The 21,587-nt window shown below is 45.5% G+C and overlaps 1 protein-coding gene across 1 annotated transcript; it reads left to right on the forward strand.

The window, feature by feature from the left end:
• Window positions 1-400: 400 nt before the first annotated feature.
• On the forward strand, window positions 401-20,954 carry ITM2C (integral membrane protein 2C). Its single transcript, XM_028731005.2, has 6 exons — window positions 401-640; window positions 11,599-11,748; window positions 13,194-13,379; window positions 13,810-13,920; window positions 17,208-17,358; window positions 17,909-20,954. Exons 1-6 carry the CDS (start codon window positions 521-523, stop codon window positions 17,998-18,000), a joined length of 810 nt encoding a protein of 269 aa, XP_028586838.2. The 5' UTR covers window positions 401-520; the 3' UTR covers window positions 18,001-20,954.
• Window positions 20,955-21,587: the final 633 nt, after the last annotated feature.

The raw sequence follows: 21,587 nt of genomic DNA on the forward strand, positions 1-21,587 counted from the left end.
CATGGGACTCTCAAGAGTCTCCTCCAGCACCAGTACTTGTTGCTAGATGAGGCCAAAAGGCCTGTCTAGTCCAGCGACCTGTTCTTCCACAGTGGCCAACCAGTGATGCCCACAAGCAGGACTCACCCCACTTGAGCCCCACCAGCAACCATCATTCACAAGCATCCCTGCCTCCAACCGCGGAGAGAGACCGTAGAGCTCCGAAGCTAGGAGCCTTCGCTCTCTCGCTTTCCCTGAGCCTCTTTGGAGTGCATCCTGAGCGCGGAATCTCGCGGCCACCTGCTCGCTCGCCAGCGCAAGACGCGCGTCCGCGGAGCCTCGTTAACTCTTGGCTTCTCCCGCGAAGGCGGGGTGGGGTGGGGTGGAGAAGCGGGAGGGGGGGCGGAGAGCCAAGGCTGCACTTCCGGCGCTTCCTCCCGGCGGCGGGGTGGGCTCGGTGGATGGTCCAGAGAGCCGCGTCGAGCGCAGACGAGGCGTCGGGTTTCGCTTCGGACGCTGCTGCTGCTGCTCCTGCTCAGCCATGGTGAAAATCAGCTTCCAGCAGCCGGCGGCGGGGCTCAAGCCCGAGAAAGAGGCGGCGGCGGCGGCAACAGGAGCCAACTATGGAGCCAAAGCCGAGGTCCTCTTGCCCCACGACTTGGTGAGTGGCGGCGGCGGCTGGGGAGCGCCTTTTAGCTCAAAGGAGAATAATAATAACAACACATTAAATAAAGGAAAAGCGTTTCGATCTCAAGGGATGGGTTCCATTAGGGGCACTTGAAAAGAAATAAAATCAGCCCCGGAGAGTTGCTTGGGACGGAGCCCCCTGGAATGCACAGCGCGATCCGCTGCAGAGCCCGGCCGGGGCGGGACGGGGTTGCCTGCCGGTTTTTCCCTTTCAAGCGCCGACCGGCCAGACGGGCGAGCGGAGCGGAAGAAAGAAAGTCGCCTGCTTCCCTCTCGCCCCCGAGGGAGGGCAGAAAATGGACGCGTTTTCTGCAAAGGGAGGCTGTGCGGTGGTAGAAAAGTGGGGCAAGATCGCGGGTTGGGGGGGGGGGCGTATGATGGCGAGAGGGCGCGTCGTGGCGCGCAGCCCTTCCCGTTCGCTGGCGAGCCTTGTCCCGCGGCGTTTCCCCTTCCGCCGCAGGGTCCGGGGCTCCTGAGGGTGCCCGCCGGGGCCGGGGAGGCACTTGGAGGCGCCCGCCTTGGGCTCCTGCATCCGTAGGACGCGAGAGAGGAGTCGGAAAGTTACAGCAGGAAGAGGCCTGGCGCCGAGTTGCAGCAACAGTCCAGCAGCCCCAGCCGTAGAGGCAGCTCGTAGCTCCCCGCAGGCGGAGGCAACTTTTGCCCATCCCTGAAGTCTCGGGTTATTTATTTATTTTTCAGGAATGACCGGAAAAAAAGTGCGCTTTGACCATGAGTTCTTCCCCCACCCCACCCCCGTCCCATTCGGGCACCATCATTTGATAAACCCAACTATAGGAAACTGTAAAATACGTCTTTGAACTCCTGATCTTGTGCAGCTATTTTCCCCGCAGAGCGTTTGTTTCTCAACATTTATATCCCACCAAGAGTCTCGAGGAAGTGCAATTATTCCCTCCCTCCGTTTTTGGTCTTCGCAAAACAACAACCCTGAAAAGTAGATTGAGGCTGAGCAAGAAACTGCTCTGAGGTGATCCATTGTTCTCTTGCCAAGTGGGGATTTGAATCTGGATCTCCTTGTTTCTAATCAGACACGCAAACCACTAGGCCACACTGTTCTCTCCTGACCAGGGCCTGCTGATCAGGGAAGGGCTTCTGGGCCAAGGCAAGAGGGAGATAAGCATAGCTGTCAACTTTCCCCTTTTCTTGCGAGGAATCCTATTCGGAATAAGGGAATTTCCCTTAAAAAAGGGAAAACGTTGACAGCTATGGAGATAAGCTAGCAGGCATGCTAGACTTTTGTTGCCTCCCATGTTGAAGATTTTTTTTAAAAAAAAAATTATGTGGGGCTTGTTGGTTTTTTTGAACCCAGGGTCCAAACTGTGGCCTAGAAAAGGGGCTGTTTCAGCTATGCTTCAGGGACCTAGTTGAGAAACCAGCATCTCCACAGTGAGTGGTGCTTTGGGTCTCTGTTTAGATTCCCTCCACCCCTGGGGTTTGCCCTGCTGACTGTGACCTGCTGAGTTTGGGGTTTGCTGTTGATTCTTCCCCTCTCCTGCCCCCTTGAATAGAATCAGTGGTTGGCATTCTTTGGCGAGATTTCAAAATATCCAGTTACAAAGCTGAGGGAAGCAGCCAAAAGGTTTCTGGGCTATAGTGGCTGTGTCCCTTACCACAGGGGGCTCTTGCTAGTGTTTCTCTCTATATCAGTTCCTATCCAGTGGGTGGGTGGGGAGGTGCTGAGCTGCCTCCATGATCTCTTCTAAAATAATGGGAGCCTGACTTCATCCTTTGTCGTTTGTGTGTGCTGCATAATATCTGCCCCTGTTTTCATCACACCAGGAATCTCCGCTTGACTCCCGCAAATTGCATTGCACCGCCTCTGTTTACTCCACACAATTTCTCTTTCTAACTCGCTGTCCCGCTCCGCCCCCATGAATAGCCTGCAGGACATCCAGCATGCTTAGATAATGTTCTCATTCAGCCAGATTGCTGAGCATTTCCATAGGCTTTCACTGACACGAGGAATGCGCAGAAAACTGAGAAACGAGAAGCGTTGTAAAATGGAGGTTTGGATGACCAGGATTCTTCTACATTTGAGTTTAAAGTTTTGTGCAGAGCACACACCTTTTGTTCATTTGTTCTGTTATAGCATCCTCCTTCCCAAAGGAGCCCAGGGGAAGTACTTTTCCATTCCTCCATTTATATATGCGCCATTTATCTTAAATTATTGGCAGGGGTGGGGCGTGTGTTGCAATGACAGCTGCCTACCGTTTTGTTCCTGTAGATGTGTTCTTGTTGAGTGGTTCAGGAAGTGAACAAATTAAGGTCTCTCCCACTGTTGCCAGAACTGGGTGTGCAGAAGAAGCTGCTTTATACGGACCATTGGGCTACATAGCCCAGTCGGGCTGGTAGTGGCTGTTCTCTGTCTTCCCCACCATGTGCTACCTGACCCTTTTAATGCAGGTGTGGGAAAGATTTGGCCCACCAAGTGTTGCTGAACTACAACTTCCATCATCCCAGCCATTGGCTGTGTTTGCTGATACGGACTGCAGTTCAGCAAGTTTGGAGGGCCAGAGGTTCCCAGCCCTGGAGATGCCAAGATCGAACCTGGAAACATCTTTGTGCAGCATGCAGAGCACCACACTTCTACCAATAAGCTATAGCCCCCATACCTGATCTGCACTTGTTCTCATTGGATTTGTAGCTTGGAGTTCTCTACCCAGATAAAGAACAATTCTGCACCAAGTTAACCCAGATTCTGATCCTAGGAAAGCTGAATTCCGCAATCACAACACAGTTTGCAAATTGATACAATTTTCGTAATATACTCCGCAATTTCAAATCTTTTGCTTCATTTGCCTTTGCTATTATGGGAAAATTCAAGGAGCTATGCAGGACTTTGAACTCATTTAGAATCCCAAAGGCTAGAAACTTTTAAAAATCAGACCTTGTGGCTGTGCCTTCAGAATAGTATTTCCCATGGTTTCCCTCCTCTTTGCACTTGTGTGGAATAACCAGAATTATCACCATATTCATGTTGGAGAAGGCTCCTGGCACAGTTTTGCCTACTTGTAAATTTATAGTGCTAAACTGACTTTCCATGGCAACGGTCAGTGGTGACATCACTGTCCCATGAGGAAGATGCTGGCAGGGATTCCTGACATGTTTTTTTCCAGTTAAAATGAAGAAAAAGATAACACAGTTTCTAACACCATTGAATGCATTACAGTGGTACCTCGGGTTAAGAACTTAATTCGTTCTGGAGGTCCATTCTTAACCTGAAACTGTTCTTAACCTGAAGCACCACTTTAGCTAATGGGGCCTCCCACTGCCACCGCCACACAATTTCTGTTCTCATCCTGAAGCAAAGTTCTTAACTTGAGGTACTACTTCCGGGTTAGCGGAGTCTGTAGCCTGAAGCATTTGTAACCCAAAGCATTTGTAAGCTGAGTTACTACTGTACTAGGATTAGTGTTCCCTTGCAGTCATCTTGCAGCCCTTTTCCAAATCCAAGGTGAAGAGAGACTTGTAAAAGTTGTTTTTATTTTTCCTTTTCTTAAAAAACTATTACAATAAAAAAACTTTAAAAAAACTTAAACTACTCTAGAATTTATTTTATGAATATTATAAAACTGAGCGAACACAAATCTGTATCTTCTCCAAGCTATGCAGCTTGCATTTGAAAGGAGCAGCAACATGAATATTATGCAATCATTTTACTTTCTTACTTCAAGTTGAGTGCGTCGTATCTCAACTACTAGGATGTTTAGATGACTGATATTGAGCAAGCTGGGCTACAGCTTTTGTCTGAGGCTCCTCCCATAGAATTCAGAGTCAGAATCCTTGCTAATCTACTTCAAGTCACTCAGAGATCTACTAGCATATTTCATCCGACCTTCCCCCCATTTCTGCTTTGTACAGGGGAATAGGAAGCTCCATTATGCAGAGTCACACTATCGGTCCATTTAGCTCCATGTTGCCCACACTGACTGACAGCAGCTTTCTGGGATTTTAGGTGGGGGACATTCCTAGCCCTACCTGGAGATGCTGGGGGATTGGACCTCGAATCTTTTGCATGCACAACTGCAGGCACAAGCTCCTCTTCCTCTCCTCCCACCTGAAACCCCTTTTTGCTCCCAAAAATCTGCTTCAGAAGGTTGGGGAACTCTGCAAACCCAGGTGGGGGGGAGATGAGGCAGAGGAGGATGGAGAAGTCATGTTGCACAAGCAGGCTTGCACCACTGAATGTCACTTAAGGTACAAGCCTTGAACACCTGTGCAATTTCTTCCCTCCCGCTATGGAAAGTGGTTCCAGGACAAGGAAATCTGGGTGGCTCCAGCTGCTGTCAGACCATAAGCTCTTGGCATTGGGCATGCTGAGAAGGGTTGGTGGGAGTTAGAGTCCAACAACATGAAGGGACTCCGTTTCTGCCTCCTAGTTTTAGAGTCACCCTGAGGGGGCTGTTGGGAATTTGCATGTGTTGGCCTCCCTCTCAACCCACTCCCCTTTCCACATGACGGTGTACATTTGTCTTCCACTATGGGCTGATAATCCTGTACTTCTCTGATAGAGGAAAAAGGGTTAAGCAGCCAGGGTTTTATTGAATTCCCTTGTTCTGATTGCACACCCACACGAATCAGCACCCTGCCACCTCTTTCATTCGTGCAGTGACAAAGCTATGCATTAATTAGAAAAGCAGCCTTATTGGGGATTTTGTGCATGGCTTGCTGCCTGTAGCCTCTGCTTAGGGCAGGTGGGTGAGCATTGTTTCTCAAAACACATGGCTGGTGTCAAGGATGCAATCAGACACATCATTGTGATTGTTCTCTTCAAGTGTCTTCATTTGAGATCCCAAGTGGCTGTGACTCTCTGTGGCTTTGCACGAGTACCACATTTCATATGCTCTCTGCTGAAAAACTGCTTGCCGTGAAGACTGCATGTAGTACCTTTTCCATTCTAAAGCAAAGCTTTTGAAACAGTCTGTATGCATAATTGCGTCCTGGTTTCTGTTGATGTGAGGAAACAAGAGCCATAGTGTTAAGGCTGTGCTCTTGACTTCCTGGGGTCATGAGGATCTAGCTCAAAGCCAGGTGCCAGCAAGAGTTCTTGGGTGCTAGAGAGGACAAGGTGAGAGGTTATAGGCAGTTTACATGTGCAGCAAGAATAGTCCCCCCCCTCCACCTAGCTCAGGATGTCAACTCCAGTAATCTATAACTTTTCCGACCTGGAACCTGCCCTCAATTCACACATGCCTTTAGAGACCCACTTCTTAGTTTTTCTCCACCAATACATTAGTATGGCCATAGTGTTGCTGTTGCAACCCATATTAAATCAGGCTGTGCCCAGTAGTGGGTCACACGACCCACTGGGTGAAGACAAATGGCATACACTGACCAATAGCGACACTCCAGCTTTTCAAAAATGGGACATTTCTGGCCCTACCTGGAGGTCCGGGGGTTTGAACCTGGGCAAAGCAAGCAGTGATAGAAACTCAGATATATTTTGTTGTTGTTTAGTCGTGTCCAACTCTTCATGACCCCATGGACCAGAGCCTGCCAGGCACTCTTGTCTTCCACTGCCTCCCACAGTTTGGTCAAACTCATGTTTGTAGATTCGAGAACACTGTCCAACCATCTTGTCCTCTATCGTCCCCTTCTCTTGTTCCCTCCATCTTTCCCAACATCAAGGTCTTTTCCAGGGAGTCTTCTCTTCTCATGAGGTGGCCAAAGTATTGGAGCATCAGCTACACGATCTGCAACTAATTGCCAAATGGCGCCTTAACGTTACGTTCGCCACAATGGAATGTCTAGGGGCCAATGAAATTATTTCATTTCTACACTGTTTTATATTTCAAAGAACAAAAAATTTCAAAGCAGTTACAAACACATTAAAACAATCCAGAATAAAACAAATTCAAGGAAAATATATCAGATCCTTCTCTAAATGACATTTTGCTTTCCCCTATTTATTTGCCTACAGAATTTATATGGCTGCCCCATAGCAAAAGTACTGTAGGAAGCCAGAGCAGTGTAGTGGTTAGAGTGCTCGACTAGGACTTGGGAGATCAAGATTCAAATCCCCACTCAGCCATGAAGCTCAATGGGTTACCTTGGAGTCAGTCACAGCTTCTAAACCTCACAGGGTTATTGTAGGGATTAACTGAGAAGGGGGTGAACCATGTACTCCTCGCAGAAAAAGGTAATTAATAAGCTCTTCTGCTTAGTTGCTTAAGAAAGCTGGGGATGGGGCAGCCAGATGGAGATGTCTGAACCAACCTCTCATGCAGAGATCTCCATGTGGTTGCAGTTGGATCTGCACAAGTTGCAAAATGCGTCTGGCACATGGAACTTTCTAATACTGCAAAGCAGAGGCTCTGCTGCTGAGCTGCAATGAGTGGATCTGGTGCTCTTGTGCAACAAAGCCATGATAGAAACATGGAATTTTTTTGTTAAGAAAAGCAGGAAAAGGTGCTGGAAGGTTATTGTATAACCTCCATGCAGGCAAATTGGAATGAATGAACTGCAGTGTGGTGTGACCTCTGTAAATGTTGTGCAAACAGATTAGGATGAACGGTGAGTAATGGGGTTGTCTGGAAGAGCGCTTAGCAACATTTGCTAAGGACATATAGCGGCACTGAGATGCTGGTGGACATGCCCACCACTTCAAGAATTCATTGTTATGCCGCTCAGGAAACTGTGTGCCTGTTCTCCAAACCCATGTGTTTTTTCTAGGCAGGGGGCTCTGAACCAGCATTGCCTGCAAAGCTCTCAATGCAGAACAGAAATAATCTGCCAAACTCACAAAATGCACACATTCTCTGTGAGCACATTTTAGCTGAGGTCATTTTCATATTGCAATCTTAGTACAATATATAAGCCCTTTGGGAGCTGCAGACTGTAGTGGAAGAAATAAATAAATGGGGAAAGAATATCGAGGTCCCAGCAGAATAGAAACGGGAAGATTTCAGGGCAAGTCATAAATAATGATGCCGTTCCCTCTGTGTAATTGAATGTTCCCATCCCTGAAAAACAACAACAGAGGACCAAAATGTGATAAGAGTTGAAGGGCTGAGTGTCCTTTGCACCTTATTTGGGGGAAATGGTCTAGGATGGCAACAGCTGAAAAATGAAACAGATGAAACAGCTTTGGAAAGCTAAGTGGGCAGGGGAGATGAAGGGACGTCTTTCTGACGGCACTGAACTTGGGTAAACTTGCTTTAGTTTCCTTCCTCTTGTTTACATCAGCGGAAATCTCATTGATCAAACCTGCCCAGATACAAGCAACTGTAAGCTTGGCTGTCGCTTATTACATCTAACCTTGAACTTTTATCAATGGCAACTGATTTCCTGCTGATGAAAAGGTTGCAAACGACTCTGGGGTTGCGGCACTCATCTTGCTTTAAAGGCCGAGAGACCTGGCATTTGTCCACTTCCGCAGACAGTGTCCCCCCCCCCCCCCGCGTCATGTGGCCAGCATGACTAAGCTGCTTCTGGCGAAACCAGAGCAGCGCACGGAAACGCCGTTTACCTTTCCACCGGAGCGGTACCTATTTATCTCCTTGCACTTTGACGTGCTTTCGAACTGCTAGGTTGGCAGGAGCAGGGACCGAGCAACGGGAGCTCACCCCGTCACGTGGATTCAAACTCCCGACCTTACGATCAGCAAACCCAAGCGGCACAGTGGTTTAACCCACAGCGCCACCCACATCCCTGTTGACACACACACGTAAATTATATATAATACACAGGCATACAACCCACCCTGTTTAGGAGGTCCAGGTGTCTTTTGTACCCTGCCTTCACAAACATCCTTATTTCACCTGCGAGTGCTGCATTTCCCCCTTAATCGGCTCTGGTTTATTTTGAGTTATTTTCCTCTTGCCCTCCCATGATTTTGGGTCAGGTTTGCTGTACTGCAAGAAGAGGAGGCATGAAAGGAAGAGCGGGAGATACTTGCTCTAGGCCAGAGGCTCTCAAACTTTCCACCCTCAGAGCCCAATTGAAAGGGCTACAAATACTGAGGCTCCAGCTATCACAAAATAGCCATGTCAAGGTTATAGCCAGTTTCAAAACGGAGGTGGAGGCAGACATAATAAAATAAATGGCAGTTGTTGGCAACATTTTCTATTGCTTTCTAACCCCTCTTTTAAAAATGGATTGTTTGCCACTGTGAGTTCCCTGCAGCAGGGAGTTCCACAGGTCAGCTTTACTCAAGCTTAGTGCATACATTGGGTTCTCCTGAAATTCTTTTTGTTTTAGGCAAAATGTGATGACGCAGAAGCTCCTCGCAAGTATTTTGAGTAGCCTCCTGTAGCTTCTTCTTTCCATCTCCTTTCACACTTGTACTCTGTGCCTACCCCCAATCTGACAGTTTCTTTCATCCTTCCTACCTGGGCCATTTACATTCACTCCTTCCTCCTAACAGCTTCCATGTTTTATCCCCTTCTTCTCTTATCCCCAGTTTATTACTCTCGCTTTTGGAGATGCTTCTGCTAGCACCTGCCCAACCCAAAGTATCACATAGCCAGGGCTGGGTGGGTTATAGCGCAGAGGCCTTCCTGCCTGAAAGTGGGTTGAGGCTCCCTAGTAGTCCCTGACCCACAGCTGGAAAAACATGGCTCTAGACGGATTTCCTATTAATAAGGAATATATTGATATCCGTGTTTTCTCCCTCAACCAATCTAGCTTTGTTTCCAAGGGAAGAAGAAAAAGAAGAAGAAAATGTCTCAGAATAACTCAGTCAATCCTGGTGTGTGTTAATTTATTAACCTGCCCTAAAACGGACCAGATGTTTTTCATGGTCCTTTTGTTTTATAACAAGTTTGGGAAAGCCTGCCTTTTCATAGCTTGTTTGTTTTTTGCCATTCTGTGCCTGCCGCTCGTTGCTCTGCTTGGTTTTCTGCAGCAGACTGTGCACCAAGCTGATCCAGTCCTTCCTTTATTGGATCATACACTCCTATATATCCTGCCTGCCAGCTGGGACGGACTTAAAATGCCAGAGCATGCTTCCTGCAAGTCAGTCAGGGAGACTTTTCTCACCCCCTTACTTCAAGGCCCTCCCAGCTCCGACTATGCCCACCCCACCCACTCCCAACTGAACTGTGGAGTATCTGTGGTGTTCGTGGAGCTCAGCCAAGCTACACAACCTGCCTTGTTGATAAGTTTATTATTTTTCTTCCTTGCCGCCCCGGTGGAATGCTCGCTTCTCGCTTCTGCCGAATTGCATATGTCTGTTGCATACAGGGGCTGCTGCAAATGAGCTCATTTAATGTTTTCGTGCAGTGCATCCTGAGCCGTACCTTGTTTTAAGGATTTGCAGCCACAGGCTTGCTCTCAGCAGTGACCCTTCATTGTTTTCCTAGACTGTGTGCCTGATGTTACTGTGTTGAATTAGCATTATCATTGTGCAAGCTGATCTCATGAGCGCTGGAACAGTGATGTAATGCCACACGCCGGATTCCAGTTGCCCGTTTGAAATTCATTTATCTTTGCCCCTCAGATGTGTCCAAGGCAGTGTGCAAAGCTTAAATTAGAAAAGGTTAGTTAGCAAAACAGGACCTGAAACCAGTTTCGTGCCGTTTTGTGAAGTACAGACGGAAGAAACCACAGTTTCCCCAAGTTATGGACATAACAGGAAATTGTGGTTTATTCAGAACTGTATGTGAGTTTGCAACCTACAGCCTTTGCATGTGAACAAGGCGGGGAAGAGATGGGAGGGCAAAGCACCCAAGGCTCTTTGCACCTTCTTTGTAACTAAATAAACTAAACAAAAATGGTTCACTGTTACTTTTGAGTCTTGATTATATAAACGAAGCAACAAAATTATTGTATGCTAAATATTGGGGAAAATAAAACAAGTTACAGGATTATGCAGTAGTGCCAAAGATCAAAACGACTATGAATTAAGAAGGACAAATTCTGGATATTTTTTTAAATCAAAAGTTATGTATTCTTTTCTGATTTTTTGTGACATGGTTTTTGAATATTACAAAACATGATGTTTGTGTAATTACTATTAATTGTTTTCCGTAGTGTGTCCAAGAGACTCAACAGGGACAAAAATATTAATGGCAGTATTCAAATAAAATATGAGCCACTTGGTCTGCAGAAACATACCTTCCAACATTTAGCCATTGAAAAAAGGGACATCCCATTCCATAATGATAATTTTACTATTTATACCCCACACATCTTATTGGGTTGCCCCAGCACTCTGGGCAGCTTCCAACAAATATAAAAACCTAATAAAACATTAAACATTAAAAAAATTTCCCTATACAGGATTACCTTCAGATGGCTCGGTGTGTGTGTGTGTGTGTGTGTGTGTGTGTGTGTGTGTGTATAACTCCATACCTTCCAACATTTCTCCAGTGAAAATAGGGACATCCTAAGGAAAAGCGGGACATTCCGGGATCAAATCAGAAACCAGGATGGCTTCTCTAAATCAGGGACATCCCTGGAAAATAGGGACACTTGGTGGGTCTGTAGAAACATCATATCTGTATAGGGATTCCATAGTAAGTAAGTACAGTGTCCATATTGTTGACAGGGATGCTGAGGCTGAAGGAGAATGACTTGCTTAAATCTACCTAGTGAGGGGGCAGTATTTGAGTCGAGGCCTTCCTGGTTCAGAGCGCACTGTCTTAACTGCTCTTGACTAGTCATCACAAAATATAGTACAGAATACAAATCACACACCAGCAGTAGCATACCTGTTTGCAGACTACCTGTTTTCAGGCTTTGCTTTGTTTGCTTGGCACAATTTGGAAACAATAATAATCAAAACTGAAAAAGGTCTGCTGTTCATCATGGGAAGCAAACTTTCTGAAATGTTTTACTCTGTATTGCCCTCTTGACTCCTCTTATCTTCTGAAAACATTCCATGCAGCACTGAGAAATCCTGACCAGTGTTTAAGCATGTCTTGCATTGCCCATACCAATGTTTCTGTTACCTTGTCTCCTCCTTTTAAACAGGAGGAGCAGCCCTTGCCTTTTCCAGTGGAGACCAGGAAGCCTCTTAGTCGCATCTTCTACTGGACGATGATGATGCTGTTGTTGCTCCTCGGCCTGATTTTGACATCAATGTATGTCTACAGATACTTCTCCTATACGTTCCCAAATCAGGTATGTATGGGGCAGTGTGAAGGGTCTCTACCTCGTCCCCCCAGGATTCTCAAAGTTCATGTTGACTTAACCTATTGCCTTTTCCCCATTAGTCATTTGATTCCTTCATCTCTCCCCCGCCCCAGGTTCATTTATCATTCATACCTCACTTTTGCTTCCTAGGGAAGCCCAGATCCCCAAACAGCAGACAAAAACAAAAAGCCAGAATCTCTGCTGTATATAACAAAATGCAGCATAGGTCAAAATATAAAACAAGTCAAAGGCAAATTCAGATCAGCAAAACAATAAAACTGTTAGATACCTAAGAATTAATTAAACAACTTAGTCTTCTGACCTTAATGTTCCCATCCCTTTTCCATGGTACCGACAGATAATTTTTTTGAGAACTCCAGGGTGGAGTCTGAGAGAAGAAGAAGAAGAGTTTGGATTTGATATCCCGCCTTTCACTCTCTTTAAGGAGTCTCAAAGCGGCTAACATTCTCCTTTCCCTTCCTCCCCCACAACAAACACTCTGTGAGGTGAGTGGGGCTGAGAGACTTCAGAGAAGTGTGACTGGCCCAAGGTAACCCAGCAGCTGCATGTGGAGGAGCGGAGACGCGAACCCAGTTCCCCAGATTACGAGACTACCGCTCTTAACCACTACACCACACTGGTGTAGAGAGAGGTGGACCACAGCACTTGCTTATTAAGCACACTTTTCCTTTTTCCTTTTTTCTTTTTTGGCAAAATAAATTTCCCATCTTTAATATTAATCTGCAATTTTCATTTCCAAGTCCTTTGTCATTGGCATTTCTCTTTTTTGAGTACATTCCTGGCTCTCTTTTTACTCACTGGAGAGTTTGCTCTGTACGTACACTACGGTGGAGGTTTGTGTAAAATGTGTTCTGTGAGGTGATATTTAAGCAACGCAGGTGGGAAGCTGAGACTTGTGATATGTACAGCTGGTCCCAGAGAACAGGAGATAGGAAAAATGGGAAAGGTTGTTGTTGTTGAAGACTCATCATGTGCTTGCTTTTGAGTTACATAGAAGCTTTGGGCAGAGAGGCAGCACTTACTTAGAGTCACACTTGAGAGCCAGCTGCACATCATATGCAAATGTGTGCAACAAAGCTCCAACTGTCACTTGTTTTAAAAGAAAAGCGGCTTCAGAAGGCAGCCATGTTGAGGTTGTTTGTTGTATTTGCCTCATCTTAAGGGCCTTAGCTCAGTGTGTCGGATGCAGAAAGCCCAAGGTTCAGCCCCTGGTCTCTCCAGAGGTGGGTGGGAAACACATGTCTAAAACTATGGCAAGCTCGTGGTAGAGCCTTCACAGCTAATGCAGAATTTGGTGGTCCAAGACAGCATAAGGCACCGTCCGCTGTTCCTGTGTGAAAGCTTTTTCTGTGACTCTTGCAACAAAGGTCAAAGAGCCCCTGCATTTACGACCACCCTTTTTATTTCCACAGTATGGCCTGGAAGATCAGGAGCAGGAGATGCTCTGCCAGCTTTTCTACGTAGACGAATTGAGGGAGCAGCTGGAACTGCATGAGAACGTGAGGATTTACCTCGGCGAGAATTATGAGCAGATCAGCATCCCAATGCCCCACTTTGGTGAAAGCGACCCTGCAGATATTATCCATGACTTTCAGAGGGTAAGAAACAAGCAACATGCTACAGATATTATGACAGCTTCTGAGGAAGGGCTGCACCTTGGCGTCTCTTGAATATGCTTGTAGCAGCTTCAGAGACTTGCAAGAGTGACAGGACAGGAAGCCCACGTGAGATGCAGTTTTCCTGACCATGTTTTTAGTACAGCTTTCAAAAGAGGTTCCTGCTCAGTTAGGTGTACCAGTTCCTTTTCCTAACATTACGTCACAGGTATCTCCTGTAAGCAGAGCTTGTACTAGAAGGATCTTTCAAGAAGAGGATGCACTAATGGTTAATCTTTGATGTTACATGAGAGGTACTAAGGTTGCTTAAGCTGAGGGATCCTGGGTTGTTGGAGGAAACCTCTGCTGCTCTCTCAACAAGACCAACATAGCCTCCCTTGTTTGAGCTCATTCTGCCTGTTTTTCCTTTCAGGGTCTGACTGCCTACCTTGACATCAGCTTGGATAAATGCTATGTCATTGAGCTGAACACCACCACTGTCATGCCACCTCAGAGTTTCTGGGAGCTGTTGGTTAACGTAAAGGTAGGGGGGAAATGTTCCTTATTCTCACAGGGGTGCTTTGAAGATAAAATGGAGCGGACACGTGAAATAGAATAGATAAAAATAATTGAGCACGGTCTGAAACACAGGGCAGGATTCACCTTACGAACACCAGGGCTTTTGCTTGTGCAGTTGGGACTTTCCCCCTCACTTACTTTCCTGGAACAGCCCCTTAGTCGAGGGGGAGAGGGATGGGAGAACCCCCTGAATAGTGTGCCCTGTGTGGGGACATCACAAATTGAATGAGGGGGTTGCCTGTATGTTGTAAACTGCCTTGATATACTTTATAGAACTGTTGATTATCAATATTTAAATAAAAATAAATAGATATAGTCGGTCATCCAACCTTGGATTTAACAAATATGTATTGCCAGGAAAGGGACGCGGGTGGCGCTGTGGGTAAAAGCCTCAGTGCCTAGGGCTTGCCGATCGAAAGGTCGGCGGTTTGAATCCCTGCGGCGGGGTGCGCTCCCGTTGCTCAGTCCCAGCGCCTGCCAACCTAGCAGTTCGAAAGCACCCCCGGGTGCAAGTAGATAAATAGGGACCGCTTACTGGCGGGAAGGTAAACGGCGTTTCCGTGTGCTGCGCTGGCTCGCCAGATGCAGCTTTGTCACGCTGGCCACATGACCCAGAAGTGTCTCCGGACAGCGCTGGCCCCCGGCCTCTTAAGTGAGATGGGCGCACAACCCTAGAGTCTGTCAAGACTGGCCCGTACGGGCAGGGGTACCTTTACCTTTACCTTATTGCCAGGAAATGCGTAGTCAGCCTTGCACACATGCTATCTTCTTTGTCAGTCTCCTTCCGTGATGCAGATAAACAGATAGCTTGACTTTTACAGAACAGCTCTGCTGGCATTGGAGAACTCTCCTTAATTGAATGAGACAGCAATATTTTACAACAGGCTATTGATTTAGCTTGATGTGGCAGCACAACAGCATAGCAATGTGTTAAGATGCCCTGCTCCCATTGAGTTTTCTTAATCTCCCAGGAGATAATCAATCACTGGGTCAGGAAGTGGGGTGGGAGGGCATCTGTGGCTTGGGATGCTTGCCAGGGGAACTGCCTATTCAGCTGATGCCATTCTGATGGTATCACTGTGGGATCTCTCTGCTTGCCTCCTCTGCGGTTTTGGAATGTGTAGGTCAGTTTGCTGGTGGTAAGCTTGTTCACTTAGTAGATGGTCTTGTGTTGGGGCAAGTGTCTGCTTTATAAAAAAAAATTATTTCATTTTTTTATGTTGCCCTATAATTGTGTAATTTTAGGGAGGCTAACAGATTTAAAATTTGGGGTGGGAGTGAGGATTGGTTAATAAAACATAAAGCAGGACTAAAAACAGCTCAGATACCAGAAACTTAAAATAGAAGGAAAGGGCTTAACAAAATGAAAAGGTCTCTACCTGGCACCAAAATGTTATCTAGGTAGTTGCCAGGTGAGCCTCTCTTGATAGGGCATTATATAATCAAGGACCACCTCAATCTCATGCCATTTAAGGTTTTAAGAGTCAAAAACCATTGCTTCTATTTGTGCCCATAAATGGTCTGGGAACCAGTGAATCTGGCAACACACCGTCCTGTTTCCTAATCTCAGTTCAGCAGTGTTGCAGCTCAGTTTTGAGCTCTGAAGTTTACAGACCATCATTGGTCCTGTGCATGGTACACACTGGGAGGTTGCCCAGGGCATGGATAACTGAAGTTGGGCTATTCCTGTCCAGGTAGGGTCACAGTCAGCACCCAGCAAAGGTGCTAAAGGGCTACACCTCCTGTGTCAAATATGGTTCAAGAAGCACCCCCCAGACTGCAAACCTGATTGTTCAACCCTCTCCAGAACACAACTCGCTTCGCTATCTTGCTTGGGTTGAATTTCAATGTACTGAGCATCATGCAGTCTATTAATATGTCCAGGTATTGATTTAACACCTCTTCCTCCTCGCCTGAGTCGATGAAAATGAGAAATTGGGAGTCAACCACAAACTGACTTCGCTGAAAAGCTTCCAGATGACCTCACTCCGTGGTTTCATGTAAACGTTTCAGAGCACGTAGGCAACAGAGCAAGACTCTTGTGGGGCCCTGGAGCACAAGCACCCAGAAATGAAGTGAACTCTCTTCCAATCACAAACTATTTTCTAAAATAATTTGGCAAGTTGAAGCAGAACTACTGCAAAGCACTGCCCTCATTTCTCAGTACAAGGCAACCTAATCCAGAAAGAAATCATGGTCTCTTTGTTTCTAAGGAGCAAGGATTGAATTGGCACAATCTGACCTATTTGGTCATTCAGATCAGATTGAGTATGAGGATACTTGTATACCCAAAGATGAATGACGACAGAGTCCTGCACTTAGCAGGCTCAAAACCAGCTATATTTTATTATTCTGTCCTAATAGTGTTTGTTGGAAGCCTGTGGGTTGAAGAAGATTAACCCCTGCTTATTAAACTAGTTCTGTTTTCTTCCACCGACACATTCAGAACCATATTGTACACCTGTGACTTTGCAATATCATTTCTGATTCCCTATTTAGTGCTTCTTAATTATAATTCTAGCGTCCTGTGGCTACATTTAGACCATTGAGAAACAAAGCGACACTGGGAAGGTGGTCTGGCTCTAAATGGAACTGCAGTTTTCCAATTCCGCTAGGTGATTTGCTTCAGAAAAACAACCACCACCTCTCTAAACGTCTTCAGTGCTCTCTCTCTCTCTCTCTCTCTCTCTCTCTCTGTATTTGTTCTTTTCCTCCATGCACTCCAGGGCCAACTAGCTTGATTCCAAGCCAAGAAAAACTCTGTCTTACAGGCCCTGCAGAAAGAAATCAGATCCTGCAGGGCCCTGGTCTCATGAGGCAAAGCGTTTCACCAGGCCGGAGCCAGTGTTGAAAAGGCCCTGGCTCTGGTTGAGAACAGGGGACAAAGGTGGAGGCCCCCTAGAGGGTCTATGTGTTCATTTTTGGCCTTTGGATTTATAAAAACCAATTAAGCCACGAGAAAATTCCACCTGATACCTGTTTGTATTGATTGTCTTCAGAAAGCTTACAAAATAATGATGTTCCTGTCAGAAGTGTGCTGCTGCTCCCGGCTGGTTTTCAAAATGCCAATTAAATCCTTTGCTGATGAAGATGAATGAATGTTGCTTGGATCAAAATATTGAAGCCCTGATAAAATCATTTCTGAAGAGCAAAGATCATGGCTGTCAGGCATAGTTCCCCCCTGAAATTTAATCCTCATCAAATAATCTCAGTAATAGTTAAGATTTTGTGAATTTAATTCTGTGGTTTCAGAAAGGGGCATACCTGCCACAAACCTACATGATCCAGGAGGAGATGATAGTGACAGAACATGTCACTGACGTGGACCAGCTTGGCTTCTACATTTATGCCCTGTGCAGGGACAAAGAGATATACAGGCTGAAGCGCAGGACTGCGAGAAGACGTAAGTTTGTGCTGTTGCTGTTGCTGTTGCTTCTGGAGTTACACTGCTCAGCTGGGCTTTCAAGACAGAACAGCATTTATCTTTGCAATTCCACAGAGGATAACTATTTTATTCAGACATTTATTAACTGCCCATCAACCATGGCCACTGGTTGGTTTACAGTAAATGTCGGAAACAGTAAAATATACGCTAATGATATATTAGAACAATAAAATCAGTAAAAACATTAAACTCAACACAATATGCATAAAACCCCTTGGAAGGCTGTTAATTCATCTAGCTGATTTACAGTAGGAGTAACTGTATGCTTTTTGTAAGGGGTATCATTATGATAGTTTTTATTACTGAAGCTATGTGCTTTAAAAAGAAGTTTATTTCTTTAATAGAATAAATGCCTTGATGGAGGCCAATATTTAAAAAATGGTTATGGGGTTATTTTTGTGCTCTTGCTTCAACATCCTTGATTCTTGAACCGGTTCTATTTCAACACTCATCTGCTTTCCTCGCCACACCATGCCTTAATCTGACATTTCTTTCTACTCTCTTCCAGATATCCACCGACGTGCTGCTGAGACATGTCATCACATCCGCCATTTTGAAAACACTTTTGTGGTTGACACAGCCATTTGCCAGAAGTTGTGAGAGCTGCACTCCCAATGTAACCCTCTTGGGCTTCTCCTCTACTCATCCGCGCAGGCGTTCTTGCTCTGTCCTTGAGAGAATGTGTCTTAATTTACTTCTTGCTCTCATTGCTTGCGCATTACTAACTTCTCAGGTCACATGTGGGCAACACTGGGCCTTGGGTGTCTTTGTTCTGCATTTACATTCAACATTCACACATCACTGGGCTTAAATTTAGACAGCAACCCCAAAATGTGAGTATTGGGTTTCTCTTGAGAAAGCTAGCACAACAATCTCTTCTGAAAGAGCATGAGAAGCTTGAGAAGGAGGGGGGCCCTACTTCAAATCTGTACCCAACCACAAAGTTATCTGAGTGACGGTGAACCAACCACTCACTCTCAGCATTACCAACTTCACAATACTGTTGTGAGGATGAATGGGGTTGATTTGTTGGTTAGGAGCTCCTTGGAAGGTGGATTATAAACGTAATAATAAAAAAGAAGAGTTGGCCTTTTTCACTAGAGTGCCACTTCCTTCTCAGCACAAAGAACCATTTGTATGAATCAATTAACAGAAAATCTGCAGTGAAATTAATTCCCTAAAAGGGCAAGGAAGCTGTATCAGTATCCTTGCAGCTCAACATCGAAATTCATGGACTTGTCATTCTAGGTCAGAGCTTTCCAAACTTTTCACATTGGTGACACACTTTTTAGACATGCATCATTTCGCAACACAGCAGTTCAGTTTTACTAGCAAACCAGAGGCGAAACTAACTTCTTTTCAGCCTTGAGGAGCAGCGCAGGGAACATTTGCCTGCAGTCAGCACACTGACGTGTCAACACAGTTTGGAAAGCTCTGTTCTAGGCTTTACATAGCAGCATTCGTTGCCTTTCTGTGCAAGCTTGCCTGCCATTTTTTCCTCATTTCTCTGTAAGAGGCACAACCCCACAATGCAAGGGATGCGTGTACCACTGATCTGCATGCAAGATTGGTTGTGTTCTCCTGAATCTTCAGGAGAAGGAAAAGCAAACTCTTAAAATCCTGAGTTTGTAGACCAGCAAGAATAAACCATTCTGGGAGATGTTGCTGGTGAAGAGGTCAATACAGCTGGCTCTCCCAGTGTCCAGATTGTCTCACCATCTCCAAGTGAAACAGGGCCCACTAGTCTTTTTACCATTGGAGAGATGACAACTGAACTTGGGCCAAATGTTTATCTTGATTGACTTATCTTTGGGGTCTTAAAAAAATGTTTCAGAATATCACTTAGCAATTCATTTTTGCCAGATGTTTATAACGGAGGTTTTGTAGATACAACAGTCAGATTGAGCTCTTGCTTTGTAGGAATGGATTGGTTGAAATAATGATGAGGACCTCCATGCAAATAGGTAGTAGGGCTGTGATTCACCCTCCACAATAATAATAAAAAGAAAGGGATTAGTAGCATTGCACACTGGAGGAAAGATTGGCTCCCCATTTCCTTGCACACTATATACTACCCATTAGGTTTCTAAACATCAGAAGTTGAACAGTAGATTATGATCCAGGTCCCTAGACGTCTGCTCTTGTAAAAGATTGGTTAAACAAGAAAAATCAAATGCAGTTGGACTGCAGTTACAGTTTTCTTTTTTGTGGCAGATGGAAAAATGTGGTTGAGAACACCCCTAGACAAGTAGAGTTCAGGGAATATGAGGAGGGAGAGGGATGCACAGAAAAGAGACCAACATTCATGTAGCAGAACTTTGCTAAACACTTCCTACACAGTAAAATTCTCCCAGAAGATAACAGAACTAAAAGCTGTGGTTGCGTTTAATATACTGGAAATGCAAATTGCACAATCTGAAGCATCTTCATCATGTGTCTTGACCATTGAGGGCATTAATGGATTAGTCCCTGGGAGAACGTTGGTCCAGGTGTTGTGTAGGGCATAGGATGCTTGTGTGGAGCTGGGAGATGGAGCAGGTGGACACAGGAAGAGAAGATCTGCAGCAAGGTTGTCTCCCATAGCATGTAGTGGGAGAGAACTGTGGGTCTCATTGAACAGCTCCCAGGTTACAGAAGGTCTGAGTTGTCAACACATCTATATTTCAGGAATGTGCTTGCATCTCGAATTGAACTCTTGGTGCTTCTGAACAAGGTTTAGGGTAGCTATGCATGCACAAATTGCAGTACAATATGTGCTTCAAGTGTCCCTATGGCATTTGCTCCCTGCGATGAAGTAGTGGCCTGGAGTGATCTGCCACTGTGCTGTCAGAAACCTGCCCAGCCAAATATAGGGCATGATGACACCTTCTCTGTAGGGCAAATTGAGCGGTTTAGCCAGTGTTAATAATAACAAAATGCCTAATGTCTGGCTGCTGCAAAATAGAGAAAAACTCAAAACAATGCACACATTTTGCCATGTGGAGGTGGACTCAGTGTGATTCCAATTAAAGCAGTCACAACATAGAGGCATATTACTTATAACCATCCTTGGATTTTATTTTAACTTTTACCTGCCCATGCAAACAGAATTTTCAGCTCCTTTTGAGGTATGCACTCTGCTTGGTTAGGAGTAATGTTCAAATTCCTATTGATTTTCATTGCAATTTCATCTGAATGGTACAGATCCTGAAGGGAAAGGAGCATCATAACAGTTTCTTTAGTGAGCATCGTGGCACAGTAATAAAAACCAGGCTTGCATTTTCTTCTGCGCTACTCAAGTTGGAAATCCAACCTTTTTGTGTTTGGTTGTGCATGTTTTAAGCCAGTCTTTAACCTTGGTAACTTTGTGCAAAACCTGAAACACATGGACAAGGCCTTAGTTCTTTGCTGGAGCTAAAGATGATTCAAAGAACAGAACATCAGTTATCAGGTGACGACATGGGGGGAGGGTGGGTGGAACAAAAGAAAGACCATTAAATGCTTTATATATTTTGTCTGAAAGAAATCTTACCTTTTAGGAGAAATGAATGAGATAATAAAATATTTTACTTCTGGTTGCAGTTGTCTCTTATTTCTGTGTATGTATTCCTAAAGGATTCTCCCAGTGCTACTTTCCTAGAAAAAGAGGTGCCAGAACTTCTCTTACAGTGACAATGGTAGCCACTTGAGATGTGCCAGAACTGAGTTCTGGTGAGTTGCGGCTGAAATAGAGCCCTGATTATACATGTCTTCAGGCCTTGCAAAGAGGATTAATTAAGCACATGGAGGCGACAGGATGAGTGCACCAGCTCCCATGCCACCACTATTTTCATTGCCTTCCAACCGTGGAGGGAGATGGTCTGAAAGGGTTTTTTTGGAGCTTTGAGCTTAGAGGGGCGAAAGTGGTAGTTGCAATGAATGAATGCATTGCAACACAAGTGCTTAATTTCATGCAATTCCATCAGCTGAGAACCCCCTAGTTAGACAGCACTGAATGTCATGGCCATCTGGATGTACAGTTCCTACCGCTTGTAAAGCAACAGTAGGGCAATACCTTTATTAAAAAAGGGGGTAAAGGGTGTCAGCATTGCCCTTGAGCCAGTGCCACCAACTGGACTCACACACTTCAGCCCCGACTGGGCTAGGCGAGCTGGGTAGCACTTCCAGAGACCACCTTCTGCACAGGAACTGGTCAAAGTGCTGTGGAC

The sequence above is a fragment of the Podarcis muralis genome, chromosome 6 (genome assembly GCF_964188315.1).
Source record: "Podarcis muralis chromosome 6, rPodMur119.hap1.1, whole genome shotgun sequence".
Taxonomy (NCBI): domain Eukaryota; kingdom Metazoa; phylum Chordata; class Lepidosauria; order Squamata; family Lacertidae; genus Podarcis; species Podarcis muralis.